Source organism: Triticum urartu, chromosome 5 (genome assembly GCF_003073215.2).
Source record: "Triticum urartu cultivar G1812 chromosome 5, Tu2.1, whole genome shotgun sequence".
In the NCBI taxonomy this organism is placed as follows: Eukaryota; Viridiplantae; Streptophyta; class Magnoliopsida; order Poales; family Poaceae; genus Triticum; species Triticum urartu.
In genome coordinates, this window is record NC_053026.1 from 274,455,835 (window position 1) to 274,477,658 (window position 21,824).

General features: G+C 41.6%; 1 protein-coding gene across 2 annotated transcripts; it reads right to left on the reverse strand.

Moving 5' to 3' along the window:
* Nucleotides 1-17,910: 17,910 nt before the first annotated feature.
* On the reverse strand, nucleotides 17,911-20,806 carry LOC125508583 (cytoplasmic tRNA 2-thiolation protein 2). 2 transcript variants are annotated; one of them, XM_048673336.1, is made up of 8 exons: nucleotides 20,435-20,806; nucleotides 19,967-20,315; nucleotides 19,749-19,835; nucleotides 19,532-19,653; nucleotides 19,376-19,454; nucleotides 18,810-19,204; nucleotides 18,490-18,552; nucleotides 17,911-18,352 (listed from the first exon to the last, which is right to left on the reverse strand). In XM_048673336.1, the coding sequence occupies exons 1-7, from the start codon at nucleotides 20,740-20,742 to the stop codon at nucleotides 18,504-18,506; spliced, it is 1,389 nt and encodes a 462-aa protein (XP_048529293.1). In that variant the 5' UTR covers nucleotides 20,743-20,806; the 3' UTR covers nucleotides 17,911-18,352; nucleotides 18,490-18,503. The 2 variants fall into 2 exon arrangements, with proteins under 2 accessions (XP_048529293.1, XP_048529292.1); XM_048673335.1 differs by having other exon boundaries at nucleotides 18,472-18,552; nucleotides 20,435-20,805.
* Between the last annotated feature and the right edge of the window lie 1,018 nt (nucleotides 20,807-21,824).

Sequence of the window (21,824 nt, forward strand, 5' to 3'; positions counted from 1 at the left end):
GTTGAGATTTTCTCACTCGTAGAGATGTTTAAGTCTGTTCGAACCATGTTAGCAATTTCTGCATTTTATCAAATCTGGCAAATGGATGTCAAAACTGCATTCCTTAACGGATATCTTAAAGAAGAGTTGTATATGATGCAACCAGAAGGTTTTGTCGATCCTAAAGGTGCTAACAAAGTGTGAAAGCTCCAGCGATCCATTTATGGACTGGTGCAAGCATCTCGGAGTTGGAATATACGCTTTGATGAGGTGATCAAAGCATATGGTTTTATACAGACTTTTAGAGAAGCCTATATTTACAAGAAAGTGAGTGGGAGCTCTGTAGCATTTCTTATATTATATGTGGATGACATATTGTTGATCGGGAATGATATAGAATTTATGGATAGCATAAATGGATACTTGAATAAGATTTTTTCAATAAAAGACCTCGGTGAAGCTGCTTATATATTGAGCATCAAGATCTATAGAGATAGATCAAGACACTTGATAGGACTTTCACAAAGCACATACCTTGACAAGATTTTGAAGGAGTTCAAAATGAATCAGTCAAAGAATGGGTTCTTACCTGTGTTACAAGGTGTGAAGTTGAGTAAGACTCAAAACCCGACCACGGCAGAATATAGAGAGAGAATGAAAGTCATTTCCTATGCCTCAGCCATAGGTTCTATAAGTTATACTATGCTGTGTACTAGACCTATAGTGTATGTTACCATGAGTTTGGCAAGGGGGTACGATAGTGATCCAGGAGTGGATCACTGGACAGCGGTCACAGTTATCCTTAGTTACCTAAGAGGACTAAGGAAATATTTCTCGGTTATGGAGGTGATAAAGAGTTCGTCGTAAAGAGTTACGTCGATGCAAGCTTTTACACTAATCCAGATGACTCTGAGTCTCGATATGGATACATATTGAAAGTGGGAGCAAATAGCTAGAGTAGCTCCGTTTAGAGCATTATAGACATAGAAAATTTGCAAAATACATACGGATCTGAATGTGGCAGACCCGTTGACTAAACTTCTCTCACAAGCAAAACATGATCATGATACGTCTCCGTCGTATCTATAATTTTTTATTGCTCCATGCCAATATTATTCAACTTTCATATACTTTTTGGCAACTTTTTATATTATTTTTGGGACTAACATATTGATCCTGTGCCCAGTGCCAGTTCCTGTCTGTTGCATGTTTTTGGTTTCGCAGAATATCCATATCAAACGGAGTGCAAATGGGATAAAAACAGAAGGAGCTTATTTTTGGAAAATATGGAAAATTCGGAAGAAAATCAACACGAACCAGTGCCCGAGGTGGTCACGAGGCAGGGGGCACCCCCCCCTAGGGCGCGCCCCCTACCCTCGTGAGCCCACCGTAAGGCGGTTGACGCTCTTCTTTTGCCGCAAGAAAGCTAATATTCGGAAAAAAAATCACGGTGAAGGTTTCAGGCCAATCGGAGTTAATGATCTCCATATATACACGAAACGGTGAAATAGAGCCAGAACAGAACGCAGAAACAGAGAGAGACAGAGAGACGGATCCAATCTCGGAGGGGCTCTCGCCCCTCCCGTGCCATGGAGGCCATGGACCAGAGGGGAAACCCTTCTCCCATCTAGGGAGGAAGTCAAGGAAGAAGAAGAAGGAGGGGGGCTCTCTCCCCCTCGCTTCTGGTGGCACCGGAGTGCCACCGGGGGCCATCATCATCACCGCGATCTACACCAACACCTCCGCCATCTTCACCAACATCTCCATCACCTTCCCCCCTCTATCTACAGCGGTCCACTCTCCCGCAACCCGCTGTACCCTCTACTTGAACGTGGTGCTTTATGCTTCATATTATTATCCAATGATGTGTTGCCATCCTATGATGTCTGAGTAGATTTTCGTTGTCCTATCAGTGGTTGATGAATTGCTATGATTGATTTAATTTGCTTGTGGTTATGTTGCTGTCCTTTGGTGCCCATCATATGATTGCGCGCGTGGATCACACCCTAGGGTTAGTTGTATGTTGATAGGACTACGTATTGGAGGGCAAGAGTGACAGAAGCTTCAACCTAGCATAGAAATTGATGCATGCGGGATTGAAGAGGGACCAATATATCTTAATGCTATGGTTGGGTTTTACCTTAATGAACATTAGTAGTTGCGGATGCTTGCTAATAGTTCCAATCATAAGTGCATAGAATTCCAAGTCAGGGATGACATGCTAGCAGTGGCCTCTCCCACATGATACTTGCTATCGGTCTAGTAAAGTAGTCAATTGCTTAAGGGACAATTTCGCAACTCCTACCACCACTTTTCCACACTCGCTATATTTACTTTATTGTTTCTTTATCTAAACACCCCCTAATTTTTATTTACGTACTCTTTATTATCTTGCAAACCTATCCAACAACACCCACAAAGTACTTCTAGTTTCATACTTGTTCTAGGTAAAGCGAACGTCAAGCGTGCGTAGAGTTGTATCGGTGGTTGATAGAACTTGAGGGAATATTTGTTCTACCTTTAGCTCCTCGTTGGGTTCAACACTCTTACTTATTGAAAGAGGCTACAATTGATCCCCTATACTTGTGGGTTATCAAGACCTTTTTCTGGCGCCGTTGCCGGGGAGCAATAGCGTGGGATGAATATTCTCGTGTGTGCTTGTTTGCTTTATCACTAAGTAATTTTTATTTGCTGTTCTTAGTTGTTTTCTATCTTTAGTTATGGGTAGAAAACGCAAAATACCAAAAAAAATAGTTGTACCTACTGAACCAATGGTTGAAGAACCACTCAAAATCTATCACACTGCTGAAGCTTATTACTTGGATCATCTTCGATCCCTTTGTGCTCGTGCCAAAACCCCAACTAGTTTAGTTCAGGGCAAATCTTTAGATGAGCATGCTTGTTATGTGCGACACTGTATATCTGAAAAAGGGAAACTATTATGGTGTCAAATTCAACGTTTGCAATGCTATGCTTGGAATTTATGTGAAATATATGATTTTACTTGTTGTTCTGAAAACCCTAAGAAACACCTTCCCTACCAATGTGAGTTTATTGATAATGGAATCGTATCTTCATATGCCAAGGGTGTTTATAATTACTATGATGTTCAACAAATTGAAGAATTTGTTGCTTTTAAGGGTGCTTTTGAAATTGCTTCTTTGATTGAAAAGTATGATGCTACTCTTCACAAATCTAAATTTTTTGCTATACATAAATATTGCTATGAAAATTATGCTTATAATACCTATGTTAAACAATATATTGAGGAATACTCCGCTGTCCAAGAAAAGACTAATATTTTGCAGGAGTCTATGGAAGAAGAAGTTGATGAAACTGTAAGCTCATTGGATGAAAAAGATGATGAGGAGAGCGAAGAACAAAAGGAGGAAGAGCGGATTGATCACCCGTGCCCACCTTTTAATGAGAGTAACTCTTCAACTCATACATTGTTTAATTCCCCTTCATGCTTACCGAAGGATGATTGCTATGATGACTGTTATGATCCCTATGATTCTTTTGAAATATCCCTTTTTGATGATGCTTGCTATGCTTGTGGCCAAGATGCCAATATGAATTATGCTTATGGAGATGAACTTGCTATAGTTACTTATGTTAAACATGAAATTGTTTCTATTGCACCCACACATGATAGTCCTATTATCTTTTTGAATTCTCCAAACTACACTATATCGGAGAAGTTTGCACTTATTAAGGATTATATTGATGGGTTGCCTTTTACCGTTGCACATGATGATTTTGATGAATATAATATGCATGTGCTTGCTGCTCCTACTTTCAATTATTATGAGAGAGGAACTATATCTCCACCTCTCTATGTTTCCAATACGATAAAATTGCAAGAAACTGTTTATACTATGCATTGGCCTTTACTTTGTGTGCATGAATTGTTCTTTTATGACATGCCGATGCATAAGAAGAGAGTTAGACTTCGTCATTACATGATATATGTTACTTTGTGCTCACTACTAAATTACAAATCATTGTTAATTAAAATTGGCTTTGATATACCTTGGGATCCGGGTGGATTCACTACTTGAGCACTATATGCCTAGCTTAATGGCTTTAAAGAAAGCGCTGCCAGGGAGACAACCCGGAAGTTCTAGAGAGTCATTTATTTCTGTTGAGTGCTTTCATATAGTTTAAAAACAAAACAAAATAAAGAGGGGAACCCAAAGTTTTTTCAAAAAGGAAAGTGAAAGTGAAAGAGACAAGCATTGTTGAAGTGGGAGCTAGCCTTGAACTTTGTTCATGCCCACGGAAACTTTGTGAATCTTGATTACAGAAAATTTTCAACAAAAATAATTATCCCCTTGTACAATTCCATTGTATTATAAAAATAATGTGCCAAGGTTTGCCTTTAGGATGTTTACATTTGCTTGATGGTTTGTACGGTGCAGGACAGAAACTTTGGCTGTAGTGCGCGATTTTACATTTTTAGCTGGAACGTCAAATAGTTCTGATTCTTTTTGCACTGTCTTCCTATACAAATTTTATTTTTACTAATTTTGGTAGAATTTTTCAAGTATCATAAGTATGGTGAATGTTCAGATTATTACAGACTGTTCTGTTTTAGACATATTCTGTTTTTGATGCATAGTTTGCTTGTTTTGATGAAACTATCAATTTATATCAGTAGATTAAGCCATGAAAAAGTTATACTACAGTAGACACAATGCAAAAAAATATGAATTTGTTTGCAACAGTACTTATAGTGGTTATTTGCTTTATTATACTAACGGATCTTACCGAGTTTTCTGTTGAAGTTTTGTGTGGATGAAGTGTTCGATGATAGAGAAGGTCTCGATGTGAGAAGAATGAAGAGAGGCAAGAGCTCAAGCTTGGGGATGACCGAGGCACCCCAAGTAAATATTCAAGGAGACTCAAGCGTCTAAGCTTGGGGATGCTGGGGAGGGCATCCTCTCTTTCTTCAACAAATATCGGTATATTTTCGGATTCGTTTCGTTCATGCGATATGTGCAAGTCTTGGAGCGTCTTTTGCAGTTAGTTTTCACTTTTTCTTTTATGCACCATGCTGGTATGAGATAGTCCTTGGTTGATTTATAGAATGCTCATTGCACTTCACTTATATCTTTTGAGTATGGCTTTATAGAATGCTTCATGTGCTTTACTTATATCATTTGAAGTTTGGATTGCCTGTTTCTCTTTACTTAGACAACCGCCATTTGTAGAATGCTCTTTTGCTTCACTTAGATTTGTTAGAGCATGGGAATATCTTTTGTAGAAAGAATTAAACTCTCTTGCTTCACTTATATCTATTTAGAGAGATGACAGGAATTGGTCATTCACATGGTTAGTCATAAAATCCTACATAAACTTGTAGATCGCTGAATATGATATGTTTGATTCCTTGCAATAGTTTTGCGATATAGAGATGGTAATATTAGAGTCATGCTAGTGGGTAGTTGTGGATTGTAGAAATACTTGTGTTGAGGTTTTTGATTCCCGTAGCATGCACGTATGGTGAACCGTTATGTAACGAAGTCGGAGCATAATTTATTTATTGATTGTCTTCCTTATGAGTGGCGGTCGGGGACGAGCGATGGTCTTTTCCTACCAATCTATCCCCTAGGAGCATGCGCGTAGTACTTTGTTTCGATGACTAATAGATTTTGCAATAAGTATGTGAGTTCTTTATGACTAATGTTGAGTCCATGGATTATACGCACTCTCACCCTTCCATCATTGCTAGCCTCTCTAGTACCGCGCAACTTTCGCCGGTACCATAAACCCACCATATACCTTCCTCAAAACAGCCACCATACCTACCTATCATGGCATTTCCATAGCCATTCCGAGATATATTGCCATGCAACTTTCATCATCATCATATACATGACTTGAGCATTCATTGTCATATTGCTTTGCATGATCGTAAGATAGCTAGCATGATGTTTCATGGCTTGTCCGTTTTTTGATGTCATTGCTACGCTAGATCATTGCACATCCCGGTACACCGCCGGAGGCATTCATATAGAGTCATATCTTTGTTCTAGATATCGAGTTGTAAGTAAATAAAAGTGTGATGATCATCATTATTAGAGCATTGCCCCAGTGAGGAAAGGATGATGGAGACTATGATTCCCCCACAAGTCGGGATGAGACTCCGGACGAAAAAATATATAAAAAATAAAAAAAAAGGCCAAAAAAAGAAGAGAAGGCCAAAAAAAGAAAAAAAACAAGAAAAATGAGAGAAAAAGAGAGAAGGGGCAATGTTACTATCCTTTTACCACACTTGTGCTTCAGAGTAGCACCATGTTCTTCATATAGAGAGTCTCTTGAGTTATCACTTTCATATACTAGTGGGAATTTTCATTATAGAACTTGGCTTGTATATTCCAACGATGGGCTTCCTCAAATGCCCTAGGTCTTCATGAGCAAGCAAGTTGGATGCACACCCACTTAGTTTCAGTTTGAGCTTTCATACACTTATAGCTCTAGTGCATCCGTTGCATGGCAATCCCTACTCACTCACATTGATATCTATTGATGGGCATCTCCATAGCCCGTTGATACGCCTAGTTGATGTGAGACTATCTTCTCCTTTTTTGTCTTCTCCACCATCATATTCTATTCCACCTATAGTGCTATGTCCATGGCTCACGCTCATGTATTGCGTGAAAGTTGAAAAGGTTTGAGAACGTCAAAAGTATGAAACAATTGCTTGGCTTGTCATCAGGGTTGTGCATGATGTGAATATTTTGTGTGGTGAAGATGGAGCATAGCCAGACTATATGATTTTGTAGGGATAACTTTCTTTGACCATGTTATTTTGAAAAGACATGATTTCTTTATTAGTAGGCTTGAAGTATTATTGTTTTTATGTCAAATGATAGACTATTGCTTTGAATCACTCGTGTCTTAATATTCATGCCATGATTAGACATATGATCAAGATTATGCTAGGTAGCATTCCACATCAAAAATTATCTTTTTTATCATTTACCTACTCGAGGACGAGCAGGAATTAAGCTTGGGGATGCTGATGCGTCTCCGTCGTATCTATAATTTTTGATTGTTCCATGCCAATATTATTCAACTTTCATATACTTTTTGGCAATTTTTTATATTATTTTTGGGACTAACATATTGATCCAGTGCCCAGTGCCAGTTCTTGTCTGTTGCATGTTTTTGGTTTCGCAGAATATCCATATCAAACAAAGTCCAAATGGGATAAAAACAGACAGAGCTTATTTTTGGAAAATATGGAAAATTTGGAAGAAAAATCAATGCGAACCAGTGCCCGAGATGCTCACGAGGCAGGGGGCGCCCCCTACCCTCGTGAGCCCACCGTAAGGCGGTTGACGCTCTTCTTTTGCCGCAAGGAAGCTAATATTCGGAAAAAAATCACGGCAAAGGTTTCAGGCCAATCGGAGTTACGGATCTCCATATATACACGAAACGGTGAAACAGAGCCAGAACAGAACGCAGAAACAGAGAGAGACAGAGAGACAGATCCAATCTCGGAGGGGCTCTCGCCCCTCCCGTGCCATGGAGGGCATGGACCATAGGGGAAACCCTTCTCCCATCTAGGGAGGAGGTCAAGGAAGAAGAAGAAGGAGGGGGGGCTCTCTCCCCCTCGCTTCCGGTGGCACCGGAGTGCCACCGGGGGCCATCATCATCACCGCGATCTACACCAACACCTCCGCCATCTTCACCAACATCTCCATCACCTTTCCCCCTCTATCTACAGCGGTCCACTCTCCCGCAAACCGCTGTACCCTCTACTTGAACATGGTGCTTTATGCTTCATATTATTATCCAATGATGTGTTGCCATCCTATGATGTCTGAGTAGATTTTCGTTGTCCTATCGGTGGTTGATGAATTGCTATGATTGATTTAATTTGCTTGTGGTTATGTTGCTGTCCTTTGGTGCCCATCATATGATTGCGCGCGTGGATCACACCCTAGGGTTAGTTGTATGTTGATAGGGCTATGTATTGGAGGGCAAGAGTGACAGAAGCTTCAACCTAGCATAGAAATTGATGCATGCGGGATTGAAGGGGGACCAATATATCTTAATTCTATGGTTGGGTTTTACCTTAATGAACATTAGTAATTGCGAATGCTTGCTAATAGTTCCAATCATAAGTGCATAGAATTCCAAGTCAGGGATGACATGCTAGCAGTGGCCTCTCCCACATGATACTTGCTATCGGTCTAGTAAAGTAGTCAATTGCTTAAGGGGCAATTTCGCAACTCCTACCACCACTTTTCCACACTCTCTATATTTACTTTATTGTTTCTTTATCTAAACAGCCCCTACTTTTTACTTACGTACTCTTTATTATCTTGCAAACCTATCCAACAACACCCACAAAGTACTTCTAGTTTCATACTTGTTCTAGGTAAAGCGAACGTCAAGCGTGCGTAGAGTTGTATCGGTGGTCGATAGAACTTGAGGGAATATTTGTTCTACCTTTAGCTCCTCGTTGGGTTCGACACTCTTACTTATCGAAAGAGGCTACAATTGATCCCCTATACTTGTGGGTTATCAGATCACACCTTAGTACTCTTTGGGTGTTAATCACATAGCGATGTGAACTAGATTATTGACTCTAGCAAACCCTTTGGGTGTTGGTCACATGGCGATGTGAACTATGGGTATTAATCACATAAAGATGTGAACTATTGGTGTTAAATCACATGGCGATGTGAACTAGATTATTGACTCTGGTGCAAGTGGGAGACTGAAGAAAATATGCCCTAGAGGCAATAATAAAGTTGTTAATTTATATTTCCTTATATCATGATAAATGTTTATTATTCATGCTAGAATTGTATTAACCGGAAACTTGAGACATGTGTGGATACATAGACAAAACACCGTGTCCCTAGTAAGCCTCTACTAGACTAGCTCGTTAATCAAAGATGGTTAAGTTTCCTAACCATAAACATGTGTTGTCATTTGATGAACGGGATCACATCATTAGGAGAATGATGTGATGGACAAGACCCATCCGTTAGCTTAGCATAATGATCGTTAAGTTTTATTGCTATTGCTTTCTTCATGTCATATACATATTCCTTTGACTATGAGATTATCCAACTCCCTGATACCGGAGGAATGCCTTGTGTGCTATCAAACATCACAACATAACTGGGTGATTATAAAGATGCTTTCCAGGTATCTCCGAAGGTGTTTGTTGGGTTGGCATAGATCGAGATTAGGATTTGTCACTCCGAGTATCAAAGAGGTATCTCTGGGGACTCTCGGTAATGCACATCATAATAAGCCTTGCAAGCAATGTGACTAACGAGTTAGTTGCGGGATGATGCATTACGAAACGAGTAAAGACACTTTTCGGTAACGAGATTGAACTAGGTATGAAGATACCGACGGTCGAATCTCGGGCAAGTAACATACCGATGACAAAGGGAATAACGTATGTTGTCATTACGGTATGATCGATAAAGATCTTCGTAGAATATGTGGGAACAAATATGAGCATCCAGGTTCCGCTATTGGTTATTGACTGGAGAGGTGTCTCGGTCATGTCTACATAGTTCTCAAAACCCGTAGGGTCCGCACGCTTAACGTTCGATGACGATTTTGTATTATATGAGTTATATGATTTGGTGACCGAATGTTGTTCGGAGTCCCGGATGAGATCACGAACATGACGAGGAGTCTCGAAATGGTCGAGAGGTAAAGATTCATATATAGGACGACAGTATTCGGACATCGGAAGTGTTTCGAGGGTACCGGGTATGTATCGGGCCACCGGAAGGGGTTCTGGACAACCCGCGGCAAGCTATATGGGCCTAATGGGCCAAGAGAGGGACAGACCAGCCCCAAAAGGGGCTGGTGTGCCCCCTATAGGTCAAATAGGAGGAGAAGGAAAGGAAGGGAAGGGAGAATGAAAGGGGAGGATTCGGCCTCCCCCTCTCTTTCCTTCACCTCCGATGGATATGGAAGGGGGGAGGCCGACTTGGAGGAGGCGCCCAAGTAGGATTACTCCTACTTGGGGCGCCCCTTGCAGCCCCTCTCCCTCTCCCACCTATATATATGTGGGGGGCACCTCTAGAACACACAACATTAATTCCTAACCGTGTGCGGCGCCCCCCCCCTCCACCGTTTATGCCTCCGGTCATATTGTCATAGTGCTTAGGCGAAGCCTTGCGTGGATCACTTCACCATCACCGTCACCACACCGTCGTGCTGACGAAACTCTCCCTCGACACTTTACTGGATCAAGAGTTTAAGGGACGTCATCGAGCTGAACGTGTGCAGAACTCAGAGGTGTCGTATGTTCGGTGCTTGATCGGTCGGAACGAGAAGAAGTTCAACTACATCAACCGCATTGTCAAACGCTTCCGCTTTCGGTCTACGAGGGTACGTGGAAACACTCTCCCCCTCTCGTTGCTATGCATCTCCTAGATAGATCTTGCGTGAGCGTAGGATTTTTTTGAAATTGCATGCTAAGTTTCCCAACACATCCAAGTACAAAATGATAATTTTTCCTATGAATAGTAGGGGTAGGGTCTCTATATTATCATATAAATTCATAATGATAACCCTGAAAACAAAAATGGCATAATTATAATACACAGCTACCATACGATAAGATCTCAACTCCAAATATGATCCATAACTACGAATTAGGTTGTGAATAGTACCAAACTCAAATCTGGTGTGATGCCATTAATAGTCAAATTTGTTTTTATTTCTAGGTTCATTGCCATATGGAATCTGGAAATTTGTGCATAATAGTGCATGTTGCCAAAAAATAAAGAATTTTCTAATAACCAATTAGAGGCTTAATGCACTAGTGCACCTAAAGATGCTATTGCATACCATATGTTCCCTAAAAAGTAGCCTTAAAGAGGGAAAGGTGAAACTACCATCCACAAAAAAATGTTTGTTTTCCTTTCTTTTGATCTATATTGTGTTTTCATTTGAATTTTTGTTGTGTGATGGATTTCATGAAATCCCATGCACACACACAAGCACAATTTTAATGATTTTTGGTGATGTTACCATGTGTTGTTGAAAGAGCAATTAATCGACCAGAGGGGGTGAATGGGAGATTTTTTGATCAAATCCTTTGAAAAAAACTATTTCCTCGAAGAAACGACGAGCTAAACAGAACAAAAGAAAATACTTGTTGAAGAAAAATTACTTCTAGCATGCAATCAGTACTGAGGCAAAGCCATCAGCACAGAAGATATCATGCATACTAAGTAATAGTAGATCAACTAGACGAAAAAACATACACACTTCAAAATATTGAGACTGAAGACAAAACTTAACATAACAAAGAACACTGAAATAGCAAAGTCTCCAGAGAAAGTATTCGTAGAGGGAGGAAGTGAATTCTTCACAACGTGCTAGTGCGTAATGTAAAGGAGTGAAGAATGTGGAACTAGTAGCTCGGTGAAAACGGTCAATTTATTGGACCAGATCATGTTGTTGTGACAACTCTAATCTGGTTCGAGAGGCTGAGATTTAACTCAAAATACTAAGTCTTCACACTGTTATCCTTGAGCTAAGATCACTCGTGGTAGATCTCCAAAACCTTCACATACTTGTTCTTCCGCAATCCGCAATGACTCTTAGATGCTATGAACAAACGCCTAACCATCTAGAAGATCATAGCTTCAAGAGTAACAAGTCTTCGGTTCACTTAGAACAGATTTTTCAATGATGCTCAATCATTTTGGCTTTGGGGTCCTAGGGATTTTCCTCACTAGGATTCTCTCAAATGCTTCAAAAGGATGGGTAGCTCAAATGACACTTGTCGTAAATTATCACGGAGCAGCCCACAAAGTTATGGTGGGGGAGTTGGTATATATAGCGGGGGTCACAACCTAAGATCTCGAAGTGACCATTGGACGGGATGGGCCTGTTACCTAGATGTCACCAGCGAGGCAACATCAAAATTTTAAACTCTCAATTTCCTTAGGGTAGGAGAACCAAATTTTGGTAGAATTTTTGGCTTCCTAACTCTTCAGTGAGGACTTTGACTACTACGTCTGAAAGAATATCATCTCAGACACTGATGAAATAGAATTGCACTGCAAGAGATTTCCAAAGTTCTCGAAATAATAGGTAGGATTGGGCACACTTCAAAAGCACCGACTTCTTATCACCTTGACCCCCCTTCACAGTACGGTTTCCCTATGACTCAATGAAGAATAAAAAGAACTATGAAAAAGACTAAGTCTTCACGATCAAGTTCCTCGCCTAATTATTCAAGGATGGCACACCGAATCTTCAATGTTTCTCCAGATTTTTAGGGGTCACTTACAATGGTTCAAACAAATCTTCAGGGACTTCCACTTGTGTATACTCACAAACACATAGTCCCTTAACCACGTTTGTCATCAATAGTGCAAAACCACAAAGGGGGCACTAGATGCACTTATAGTTGGTAGCATGGTATCATCACAAGCACAGTAGAACCTCTCTCCATAAATACTTCACATTTTTTCCAAGGAATGTTTTTTTAAATCCCTGTAAATCCATCAATATTTATCCACTTGCATCATCTATTTTCTTTTTGGAACAGCGATCTATATTTAAAGAATAAATAGATACATTAACATAGATAAAACAAATTGGACCAAATGCAAATAAAGAGAAAACTGATAAAGCTTAATGTTATATAAAGGTTTGTTTTAGTGTATCTATAACACTAGCTTTCGCCTATGTGTGTTTTTTTATGACAAAAATTATAAAAGAACAAGCTTGCCAACTTGGATTGACCTCAAAGGTGTTGAGGTGCTACATTAAGCACCCACGCCAAGGGATGTGAACGTAAGATCGTTAAACATAGTGCGATTGACACACTCTTTAAAAAGATATCTAAGCCCCTAGTTAGGTCTAACCGAGTGATCTATAGATATATAGTCCCGAGAAATGGAATATATGGAGGTGAGCCCCTCCTCCCCACTTCCTCCCCCGAATCAAAAAGGGGAAAGGTGTTGTCCCATTTTATGTTCCTAGAGTTTTGGGTTACTTGAGTCAGAGAAAAATCACACTATAAAGAGGGTTGAGGTGGTGTTGAAGTTGGTGCATCATGAAAACCATACACATGTATCCACCACAAAAATACAAGCACTATGTCCCTCTGTACAGCTCTCTAGACAGGCTGGAGGCAAAGACCAGAACTCCGGGTTTGATTTTCGAGATCTTGGTTTCGCTACTATATGCCTCGAAGTTGAAACCTCAATCTCTAGATTTTATCTTCGGGTTTAGGTGTTTCACCTTTGGTAACCCTAGATCTCCAGGTTGTGAATGCCGAAACTCTAGGACTCCCAGAACTCTAGGTTTGGTTGTTTTGGTGAATAAAAGTTGGAAATGGTGACGGAGCTATAAAAACCACTCCTAATTCTTCTACCTCGAGCTCTGGCTTCTAGATATGAGCTGCATCCCATTGTTGATCTTTAAAAAGGCTTGCTTCCTCCCTCTCCCACCAACCAAACTTGCATAAACTTTAGGAAATGAAAGGAGGTCTACTATATCCACTATTTGTATCGAGCCAAAATAGTGATCTCCTACTTGCGCTTCACCGAATGTGGTACTTGGAGTTGTGGGGACTCCTAGGTGGTAGGAATCCATTCCAGAACTTCCAACGTTATGAAAGGCTCTGGGAAGCGTTTGTGAAGGTCTGATGGTCACTTCAAAGCCAATCACTAGGGATTGAGCTCCTACTTGGTGTGGCATTTTCAAGGAGAAGTTGTCACTTGTGATTGTTTACCTTGATGTTTATCCTGCTTAGCATCAGGAGAACCTATTTATGCACAAAACCTGAATTGCAAAAATGTTAAATATTTGTAGCCACCTACCTCTCCCCCTCCCCCGGTTCTAGTTGACCATCTTGATTCTTCACTCACCCCACAAATAAAAATCTTGATTCTTCACTCCTCTTAATACAGATTGTTGAACTACTGCTTTATCGTTGCCCTTTTACAAAAGAAATCCGAGAGCATAAAAGGATGAGTTCGGACAAATGCTACCAAAACAAGCTCAACATGAGTGACCCCACCAACGCGGCCATGACCATCCGCAAAATCAAGCCTTTGGTTCTGGTACGGTACCAAAATACCACAGGCTCCATGGGCATAATCCGTGGTAATCACACCAGAACTATGATGAAGATGTGAGATCTTACTCAACATGAGATCACCTCCATCGTCGTGACGTCATTGCCCATTAGCTTGTGCTTGCATTACTAAATAGCATTTTGGTCCACGTATTATCCGGTTGTGATTGCATTGGTCCGTCTGATTTGGTAGAAAGGGGCAAGAAAAAGAAGGAATAATAAACGGTTTGGTTCATAATGTGGCATTCTCTATCCACACACTCCATCTGACAAACAAAGCAGGCTTGCTCCGAACTTTTCCACGCAAGAAATGATATAAGATGGTAGGCAAACCCTAGAACCGAATAAAGATCTCAAAGGGGCAGGCTGCAGACTACACATTAAAAAACTGGATGTGGATATATTGACAGTGTAATCTCAACCACCTCCCAGCATCATCTCCCCAGAAAATCCCTTAATCCAGCCAACAGAAAACGCTGCATTTCTTCTGCAGAATGTACCGAGGGATGCGACAAAACACCTGGCCTGGCCGCTAATCCTCGCGGGCCCAGGGCCCCAAATCCACCAGCGAAAACGTAGCCATATGCGAATTAGCAGACATAATACGGACACGCCATGGCATCTGCTCAACAATCATGCAGCTAATCTATAGCATCTTGTCAACGTAATGCTTCCAGTGCCTACTGACACATCACACATGCACAATGTATCTCAACACTTGACCGATCAAAATTACGGCAATATTTCCTTTACTCATAATGCCATGGAATTAAGTCTCTGGGCATAGGAATTTGAAAACTTAATCATATGATCCCTATAGAAATAATTCAAAAAATAAAGGTTATATTCGAAAATCATGACTAATTTAAAAGTTTTCTCTTCCCTCCATGCAAAATACCTCTACTGAAACACGTTTCAAGAACATTTTTTTGTGCCAAACTTACTCGTTTTTTTTTGTAGTACTAACTTGCATAGATGCCTGCAATACCTACCCGATATATGTGTTTCTGCTCGCAAGCTATGACAAACTGTCGGCATCCATAAGTTAGATAACCACATGTATATCTTGACAGCCACGACATATACAAATGACATAAACATACGTGTTGAAGGCTACGTGAGCAAGAGCGCACGATTCAAGGGCCGATGTTTTGGAGCACCGCAACAGTGCCAGTCCTGCACGCATCGTCCGCCCCCATGCACATACCTAGATCCAGTTTAATTTACTACCATTTGCCACACATTTGAATATATACAACAAGGGAAGACGCCAAGATTTGGCCTCAACTCACTAAGATCAAGGAGCGCTGGACCACCACCTCAGTAGCTGCCCATGGATGATCCAGACAAAAGGTCGCGCCTGAAAACGATGGAGAGATAGATGGATCATACGTTCACATACCAGTATGAACTCCAAGCTTTTCCAGATGCAGCTGCAAGAACGCATTATTCATTCTTGTTTGGGCAGCAGCAGTGGCTAAAATGAGGGCTTGGCGGTGTCGATCTACCTACTGTGACCGACGGACGGACGGTCCTTGGCAGGCCGGCACGCTGCATTGAAGGCTGTACAAGCCCGCCCGGCCCTCGCGTCCAACAACCTCTGCCATGGACAAGCGTTGTACACGGTACAGGCCCGTCCTTGCTGCCTTTGCGCCGAGGGTTTCTCTTGGACGCGCCATTATGGATTGCGAGCCAGCCGGCCAGCAGGTATGTGTCACAGATCAAACAAACCCAGGACACGTCATATCAGGGCTCTGCATGCATGCATGCATGCGTAAACCCAGCCTTGAATTCAGGTTCCCCAGTCCCACAAGAGAGAGACGATAAGAAAGAGGCCAGCTGTGAGCTCTAGTGAGAAGTGTAGTATTGCAGCATACAAAAAAAACAACAATGGACTGGTGTTGACATGGCAGGCTCTCGCTGATCTTTCAAATTAGTGGGCAAACCTACTGCACATCAGATGATAGTTTAAGCAACTACTAGCAAGTAAACTAGGGAGAGAGATGTGGGTTTTTCTAGGTTGGTGCCCCCACTTTGATGAAGCAAAGGCTTGAGAAACTATACAGACGCTGTCTACCATGCGACTTGAATATCTCTGCCCACTCAGCAATGTTTTTCTTTGACCAAATGCCTCAAGCGTTTCCACAAGGACGGTAAAGGGGAGAAAAATAGTGTGGCCTAGGTTTGGTCATGTCAATGTCACACACACAATTTCAATGAGAACAGAGGACTGTGCCTGCCAATCACTAGGGGACACCAGGGCCCTTTGCTTGTGAGAGTGAAGTAAGCAAAAGTGTGTGCATTAGGGAGAAAATCTTGCCCACTAACTAGGCTCTACTAGAGTGTGCCAAACCTGGGGCATGCTATGCTAGTGGTAGCATTAGCTCTGCTTAGGCTTTTCGAGTCACCAAAACACAGGGGATCTTATTTTAGTAGTATGAGCTTATTATATGAGATGAGCCTAAGCAACGAAAGGGGCAACATACATTTGGTAGCCCTATTTACCTTTTTCATTTTAGGCCTATTTGGGGGGTCGCCCTTGCTGTCCAAACAACAAACAATGGCTTCTGAATCACCCAAGGAGAAAGCCTCTCCTGTTTGTAGTACACATAGTAGTACCACCGCATTGTCAATGGACAAGAATGCTTCAAAGGACAGTGATTGGATGGCTCAGGACAGATGTTGTGCCACCACCCACGCTGCAAAGATTTCAAAGCATGCGTTCCGAAACATTTTGAGTGGCAACCAGAACTACTACCAACTAATGTTCAGCTTGCGGGTCCTGAATGCTGTGCATTAAAAAAAACGAAGACAAAAGATTTGCCTCATTCATGGAAAAACACAGCTGTAGAGTAAAACAAATCATGGACGATCTATTACGCCATTTGGTAAGTAAGATCAAACCTATACGATTGTCCTCTCACACTTCACTGGAATGAAATCATGTACTCCCTCCGATCCGAATTAAATGACGCAGCCTCTATACAATGTCCGATCCGGATCGGAGGGAGTAACATAACTTCCGGTCCTTTGCGGAAATTTTCACTGGTTCCTGACTCAGTCAACATCCTGCTAATACTGCGAACATTTTGAAAATTAGACAGCAAGAGGGCATCAGCATCAATCAACATTCATCAGCCCAGCTGCAACCATAAAAAATGAAAGGCGTGTAGGCCCTTGGGAACTTTAGGTGTGCACTTGTCTTGCCATCATCATCATCACTGATGAAAAGCCGGATAAATCCTTGCACGTAGGTTAGGATTACCAGGCAGGCTTTATGCCAACCCAATCAGGTTAAAGTGGCTAACCCAAAAGGTTAATCTTTTACAAAGTTTTAACCTAATGATAAGATAGCTTCCCAATGTTTGACTGGTAATAAGGGTTCAGCAGCACCAAGAACGAGCACATGCACAAGCATGCAAGCATGGGATGCACCTATCTTTATTTTGTTTCATGATAGATTTTTCTAATTTTTTTGGAAAAGAGAATCTATTCTAATACACAATTGTAGTGTGTATACTGGTCAGTAGAAGAGACAATGCGCCTAAGTGCAAAAGAAAATGACAGTCAAAGAACTGTAGAGAAGGACTTAACTGTCTCGGAAAGGAAATGTGCAGGAGTAACATGATAATGTAGTAAACATATGTTGATAAGATAGTTATACAGATCATAGTGCATGAGGGACCACTGTTTTGTAGTGGCCTTGCCATTTGTTTGCCGCAATTTCTAATATTGTTTGCAATAGGTGATGTGTATGCATGTTCGTCATTTTCAATTCGTAACAGACTGTGTATTCCTTCAATTTTGCTACAAAATGATTAAGCCAATATCAGAATGCATAAGAGTGACAAATGCAACAGTGTAACAGATTAGTACAAAAGTTTATACAGCACATAGTTGTTGTAAACCCATTTGGTAAATTCATCTGATTACAATCTTGCAGGCAAATAGTTGGTACAGTAGATGAGACCAATCAGAATACTGTAATCACATGGAAGTTGGGAACCTGCAGCTACCCAAAGTCAATTGTCTGAGATCAGTGCAAAACTGCTGGCAAGTGATGGTTTCCTTTATCACTCTACATGTTTTAACTTGAGGAAGGACTTACAGGTACACCAGAAAATTAAATAAATAATATAATGCGGGCAATTCTAAGAATATGGCAGAAGTCTGAATAAACCAGTGCCTTACTAGATGCGAACACTGTTATCCCAAGCAAGTTTGGTTTATGTCATGATTTGTGAGGCCCAACTAGGAAGGAATCTCTGCAGGCTTCTGGCACTACAAACAAAACAATCCAAGCATATGTGTCAGTATAAAACCAGTAACCGGATGTTAAAGTATGCCGAGTAAATTGTGACTGCAAAAAATTAAATCATCAGTCAAAGATTCTTTCTTACAGTAAGTTTGGGATTCACTCAATGAACAAGTGTCAGTTCCCATCATCATCGTCTTCAAGAAGATAGTCTTCTATTTGATCTCTGGAACAAAAGTTATCAATAGCTCACTGAATCAGTGCACTATCAAAAAGAACAAGAAAATAATACATGGCCAAATCAATGGAGTAACTGCACATAGAGAAACAAGTGGGCACATTCAATTAAACATTATCCTAACAAAGAAGTTGTAACATCCAAAGGTTCAGTGTTTTGATTTGCTTAACTACTGATAACATGCACATGCACTATAGCTATAAAGACCGTGAAGCAACTCATTGGGATAAAGACATCAGCCTCACCTTAGCGAGCTATGGCTGGCAGATGCAGTATCTACTCTCTCAGTCCAGAACCTTGGTAGTAGTGAAAAGAAATGGTCATACAGGTCTCTACCACCTGGTAGAATCTGGAAATGACAGCTTTGACAGCAATAAGCAGTATATAGATCAATTTTCTTCTGAGACTTGTGCCTTGTGCTTTCCAAATTCTGGAGTTCTGATTCACTGAATGGACTTCGACATATCAGGCAGAGAAGCTCAGAGAAAGCAGACTCATCGTTGTCAACATCCTGGAACTTGGGACGCAGCCGCGACGGCAGGAAATCATGATAGCCATTTGCTGAGAACTTGTTAAAAGGGAATGGCTTAAGTTTTTGTGCAGTTCTTACAATAGTATGCTCACGAGAAGGATTCTCCTCCTGTCAATGGAAATTAATGACCTGTAAGATTACGACTTGCGCTTGCTGCAAGCAATTAACGAAAGCAATCACTGAACAAGAATATAATTAGATCTTCAGCTCAGTTTGGTGTCAGTGAACTCAACATTATATGTAAGTCCAGTGCGCCATGCAAGGAACGAACTTACTTACCCTTAGTCGTGCAACAAAAGATGCGACTAAGCCATTGATGCCACTGCAAGGCCTATCAAGAAGTTGCTGTGTCTTTAAACTAAGCACATAACCAGTTAGAATAAACAGTATCAGGAGTACAATTCAACAAAAGAAAAATGTGAATGCTTATCTTACCTATCAAATTCACAGAGCAGTCTAAGCTCTTGGGCCAGGCAATCACGAAGTGGAAGAACGACAGGCACTTCCCACCGTGTATCAACATATTGGATATCAGCTGGTAAGGAATAACCTTGGCCCTGGATATAATTAGCAATTCCTCTAAGTTTCTCATGTTCTCTTGAACTATCAACAGGCGAACAAATCATAAGGGGAACAGGCATCTGCTACATACCTTTACTGTTGCAGATAGCACATGACATGCTATTGTAGAAGCACATGATCCCAGCATGATCTTGGTGTACCCATTTTCCAGTGCAATCTGAAGAACGTATAAGTTGTAATGGTAAATCTGACTTTAATCACTGAATGGAAAGCACAACGCAACATCATGTAGATTAAATGACAATTTGCAATCGAAGCATGTGCAATCACTGATAACAAAAAAAGAACCTTCTGCAACGAAAGCATGCGCAAGCACTGAAGAAGATCCTCCCTCCCAGTATCATCAGCAATCATGCCAACTAGCTCCCTCAGCCTGCTTTCCCCATCTTTTGATTCCGAGGAGAACACATCATCAAGAGAGGCAAGGTGCATTGCTTTATCTCCCGGTAACAAACTCGACACAATTGACTTTATATCTTCAGTTGCCTGCTCAACTTCACATTCGGTCTTTGACAACAAAGCACTCTCGTTGACAAAGGCCACCCCAACATTGAAGACCGGTAGGGCTTGCGAATTGCTGGCGTCCCAGCTTTCGATTGCCTTGGACCGCATCTCATGTATGAATTGCAGAGCCACCCTAGAGCACACGCATCAACAATTCATTTCAAGGGATCGTAACAATAAGTGTGCAAAGTAAGCAACGCTGAGCAGTACAAAAAATTAGGAATCACCAAGGAAAAAGAGGGGAAAGTGAACCTGGAGGCGGGGCCGCCGGAGAAGGCGACGAGGACGGAGTCGGTTGGCCGAACCATGGCGCTGCTTGTGACGGCGAGCTTGAACTTCCCGAACAGCTGGGCGCGCAAGCACTCGCCGCACAGACCGACGCCTCCGGCAACCACGACGACGGCGCCGCCGCCGCACTTGCCGCAGGAGGCAGCGGCACCGGATATGGAGAGACGGTCCAGAATCCCCTCCGGAGCATCCTCTACGGATGACGAGGTGGAGGAGGAGCAGTGGGCCCCGCAGCCGGCGCCGCCGCAGGAGGAGGACGAGGCGGCGGCCATGCTGGGATGGACAGGCGCGCAGGTCAGGGGTTTCGGATCTTTTTTTTTTGCCTTCTCCTTTTCGGTTGGTGCATTATGTGGGCTCCGTTTAGGCCTTAGTTGGGCTGAATCTGCTACTCCTTCCTATCCAAAATTTAAACTAAAACCACACACTTATTTTGGATCGGAGGGTTCACTCAAAAAAAATTGGATCGAAAGGATCAATGCATGTTTGAATTTCTTTTTCATACGTCAATTATGGCCGGTGCTATGGAAGGCCCTATTCGCCCCTCTGTGCGATGATGGAGTGCACCTGCTCGGAGAGCTAAAACAATGTTCAAGAATTTAAACAAAGTTCATGAATTTCAAACGATGTTCCGAGTTTTGAAAAATGCTCATAGATTCAAAAAATGTTCAAAAAATACACAAATATTCATGAATTTATAAAACGTTCACTAATTCTGAAAGGATCGATATGGTCAACAAGAGGGAGGGTGGATGGGTGACTAACAATTTTTAACCTCTGCACAAATTTTAGTCTTTACAACAAAGATATGTTGTCTAGATATGCAATTAGGTGGACAACCTATATGACAAGCAACACGACAACAAGTGCAAGCACAAGGTAAAACACACAATACAAGCTTGCACAAAGAAAAGGTACGAAGTAACCATAAGTGAAGTTGATGGAGACGAGGATGTGTTTTCGAAGTCCCTTCCTTTGGGGGAGGTACGTCTTCATTGGAGAGGTGTGGAGGCACAATCACACACTCGCACGATGCAAGGGGTCGCGCATCCACTAGCGGTGCCCTTGAAGGTGCCAACCGAAACCTTTACGAACAAGGTTGACTCTCTCTCCAAAAGTTAATTGAAGGTTTCCAACACCACCACGAAGCTTCACCACAATGGAATGTGGCTCCAAGATGATCTCTTCCTTCCAGGGTGCTCAAACACCCAAACCCAAGAGTAACAAGATGCAAGTGAAAGTATGGGGGAATCAAACTTCCTTTGGTGGAAGTATAGATCTGGGTCTTCTCCCTTAATGCCTAACAAATCAACAAGTTTGGTTGGCTAGAGAAGGAGATCAGACAAGAACAAGCTTG

Excerpts from the sequence above, each read along its gene's own strand:
- LOC125508583 (XM_048673336.1), bottom strand. The coding sequence starts at position 20,742 with ATGGCCGCCGCCTCGTCCTCCTCCTGCGGCGGCGCCGGCTGCGGGGCC. Across the intron at positions 19,836-19,966 it reads GCATGCTTTCGTTGCAGAAG|ATTGCACTGGAAAATGGGTA; the intron begins GTTCTTTTTTTG and ends TACGTTCTTCAG. Across the intron at positions 19,205-19,375 it reads CTTTTGTTGCACGACTAAGG|GAGGAGAATCCTTCTCGTGA; the intron begins GTAAGTAAGTTC and ends TTCCATTGACAG.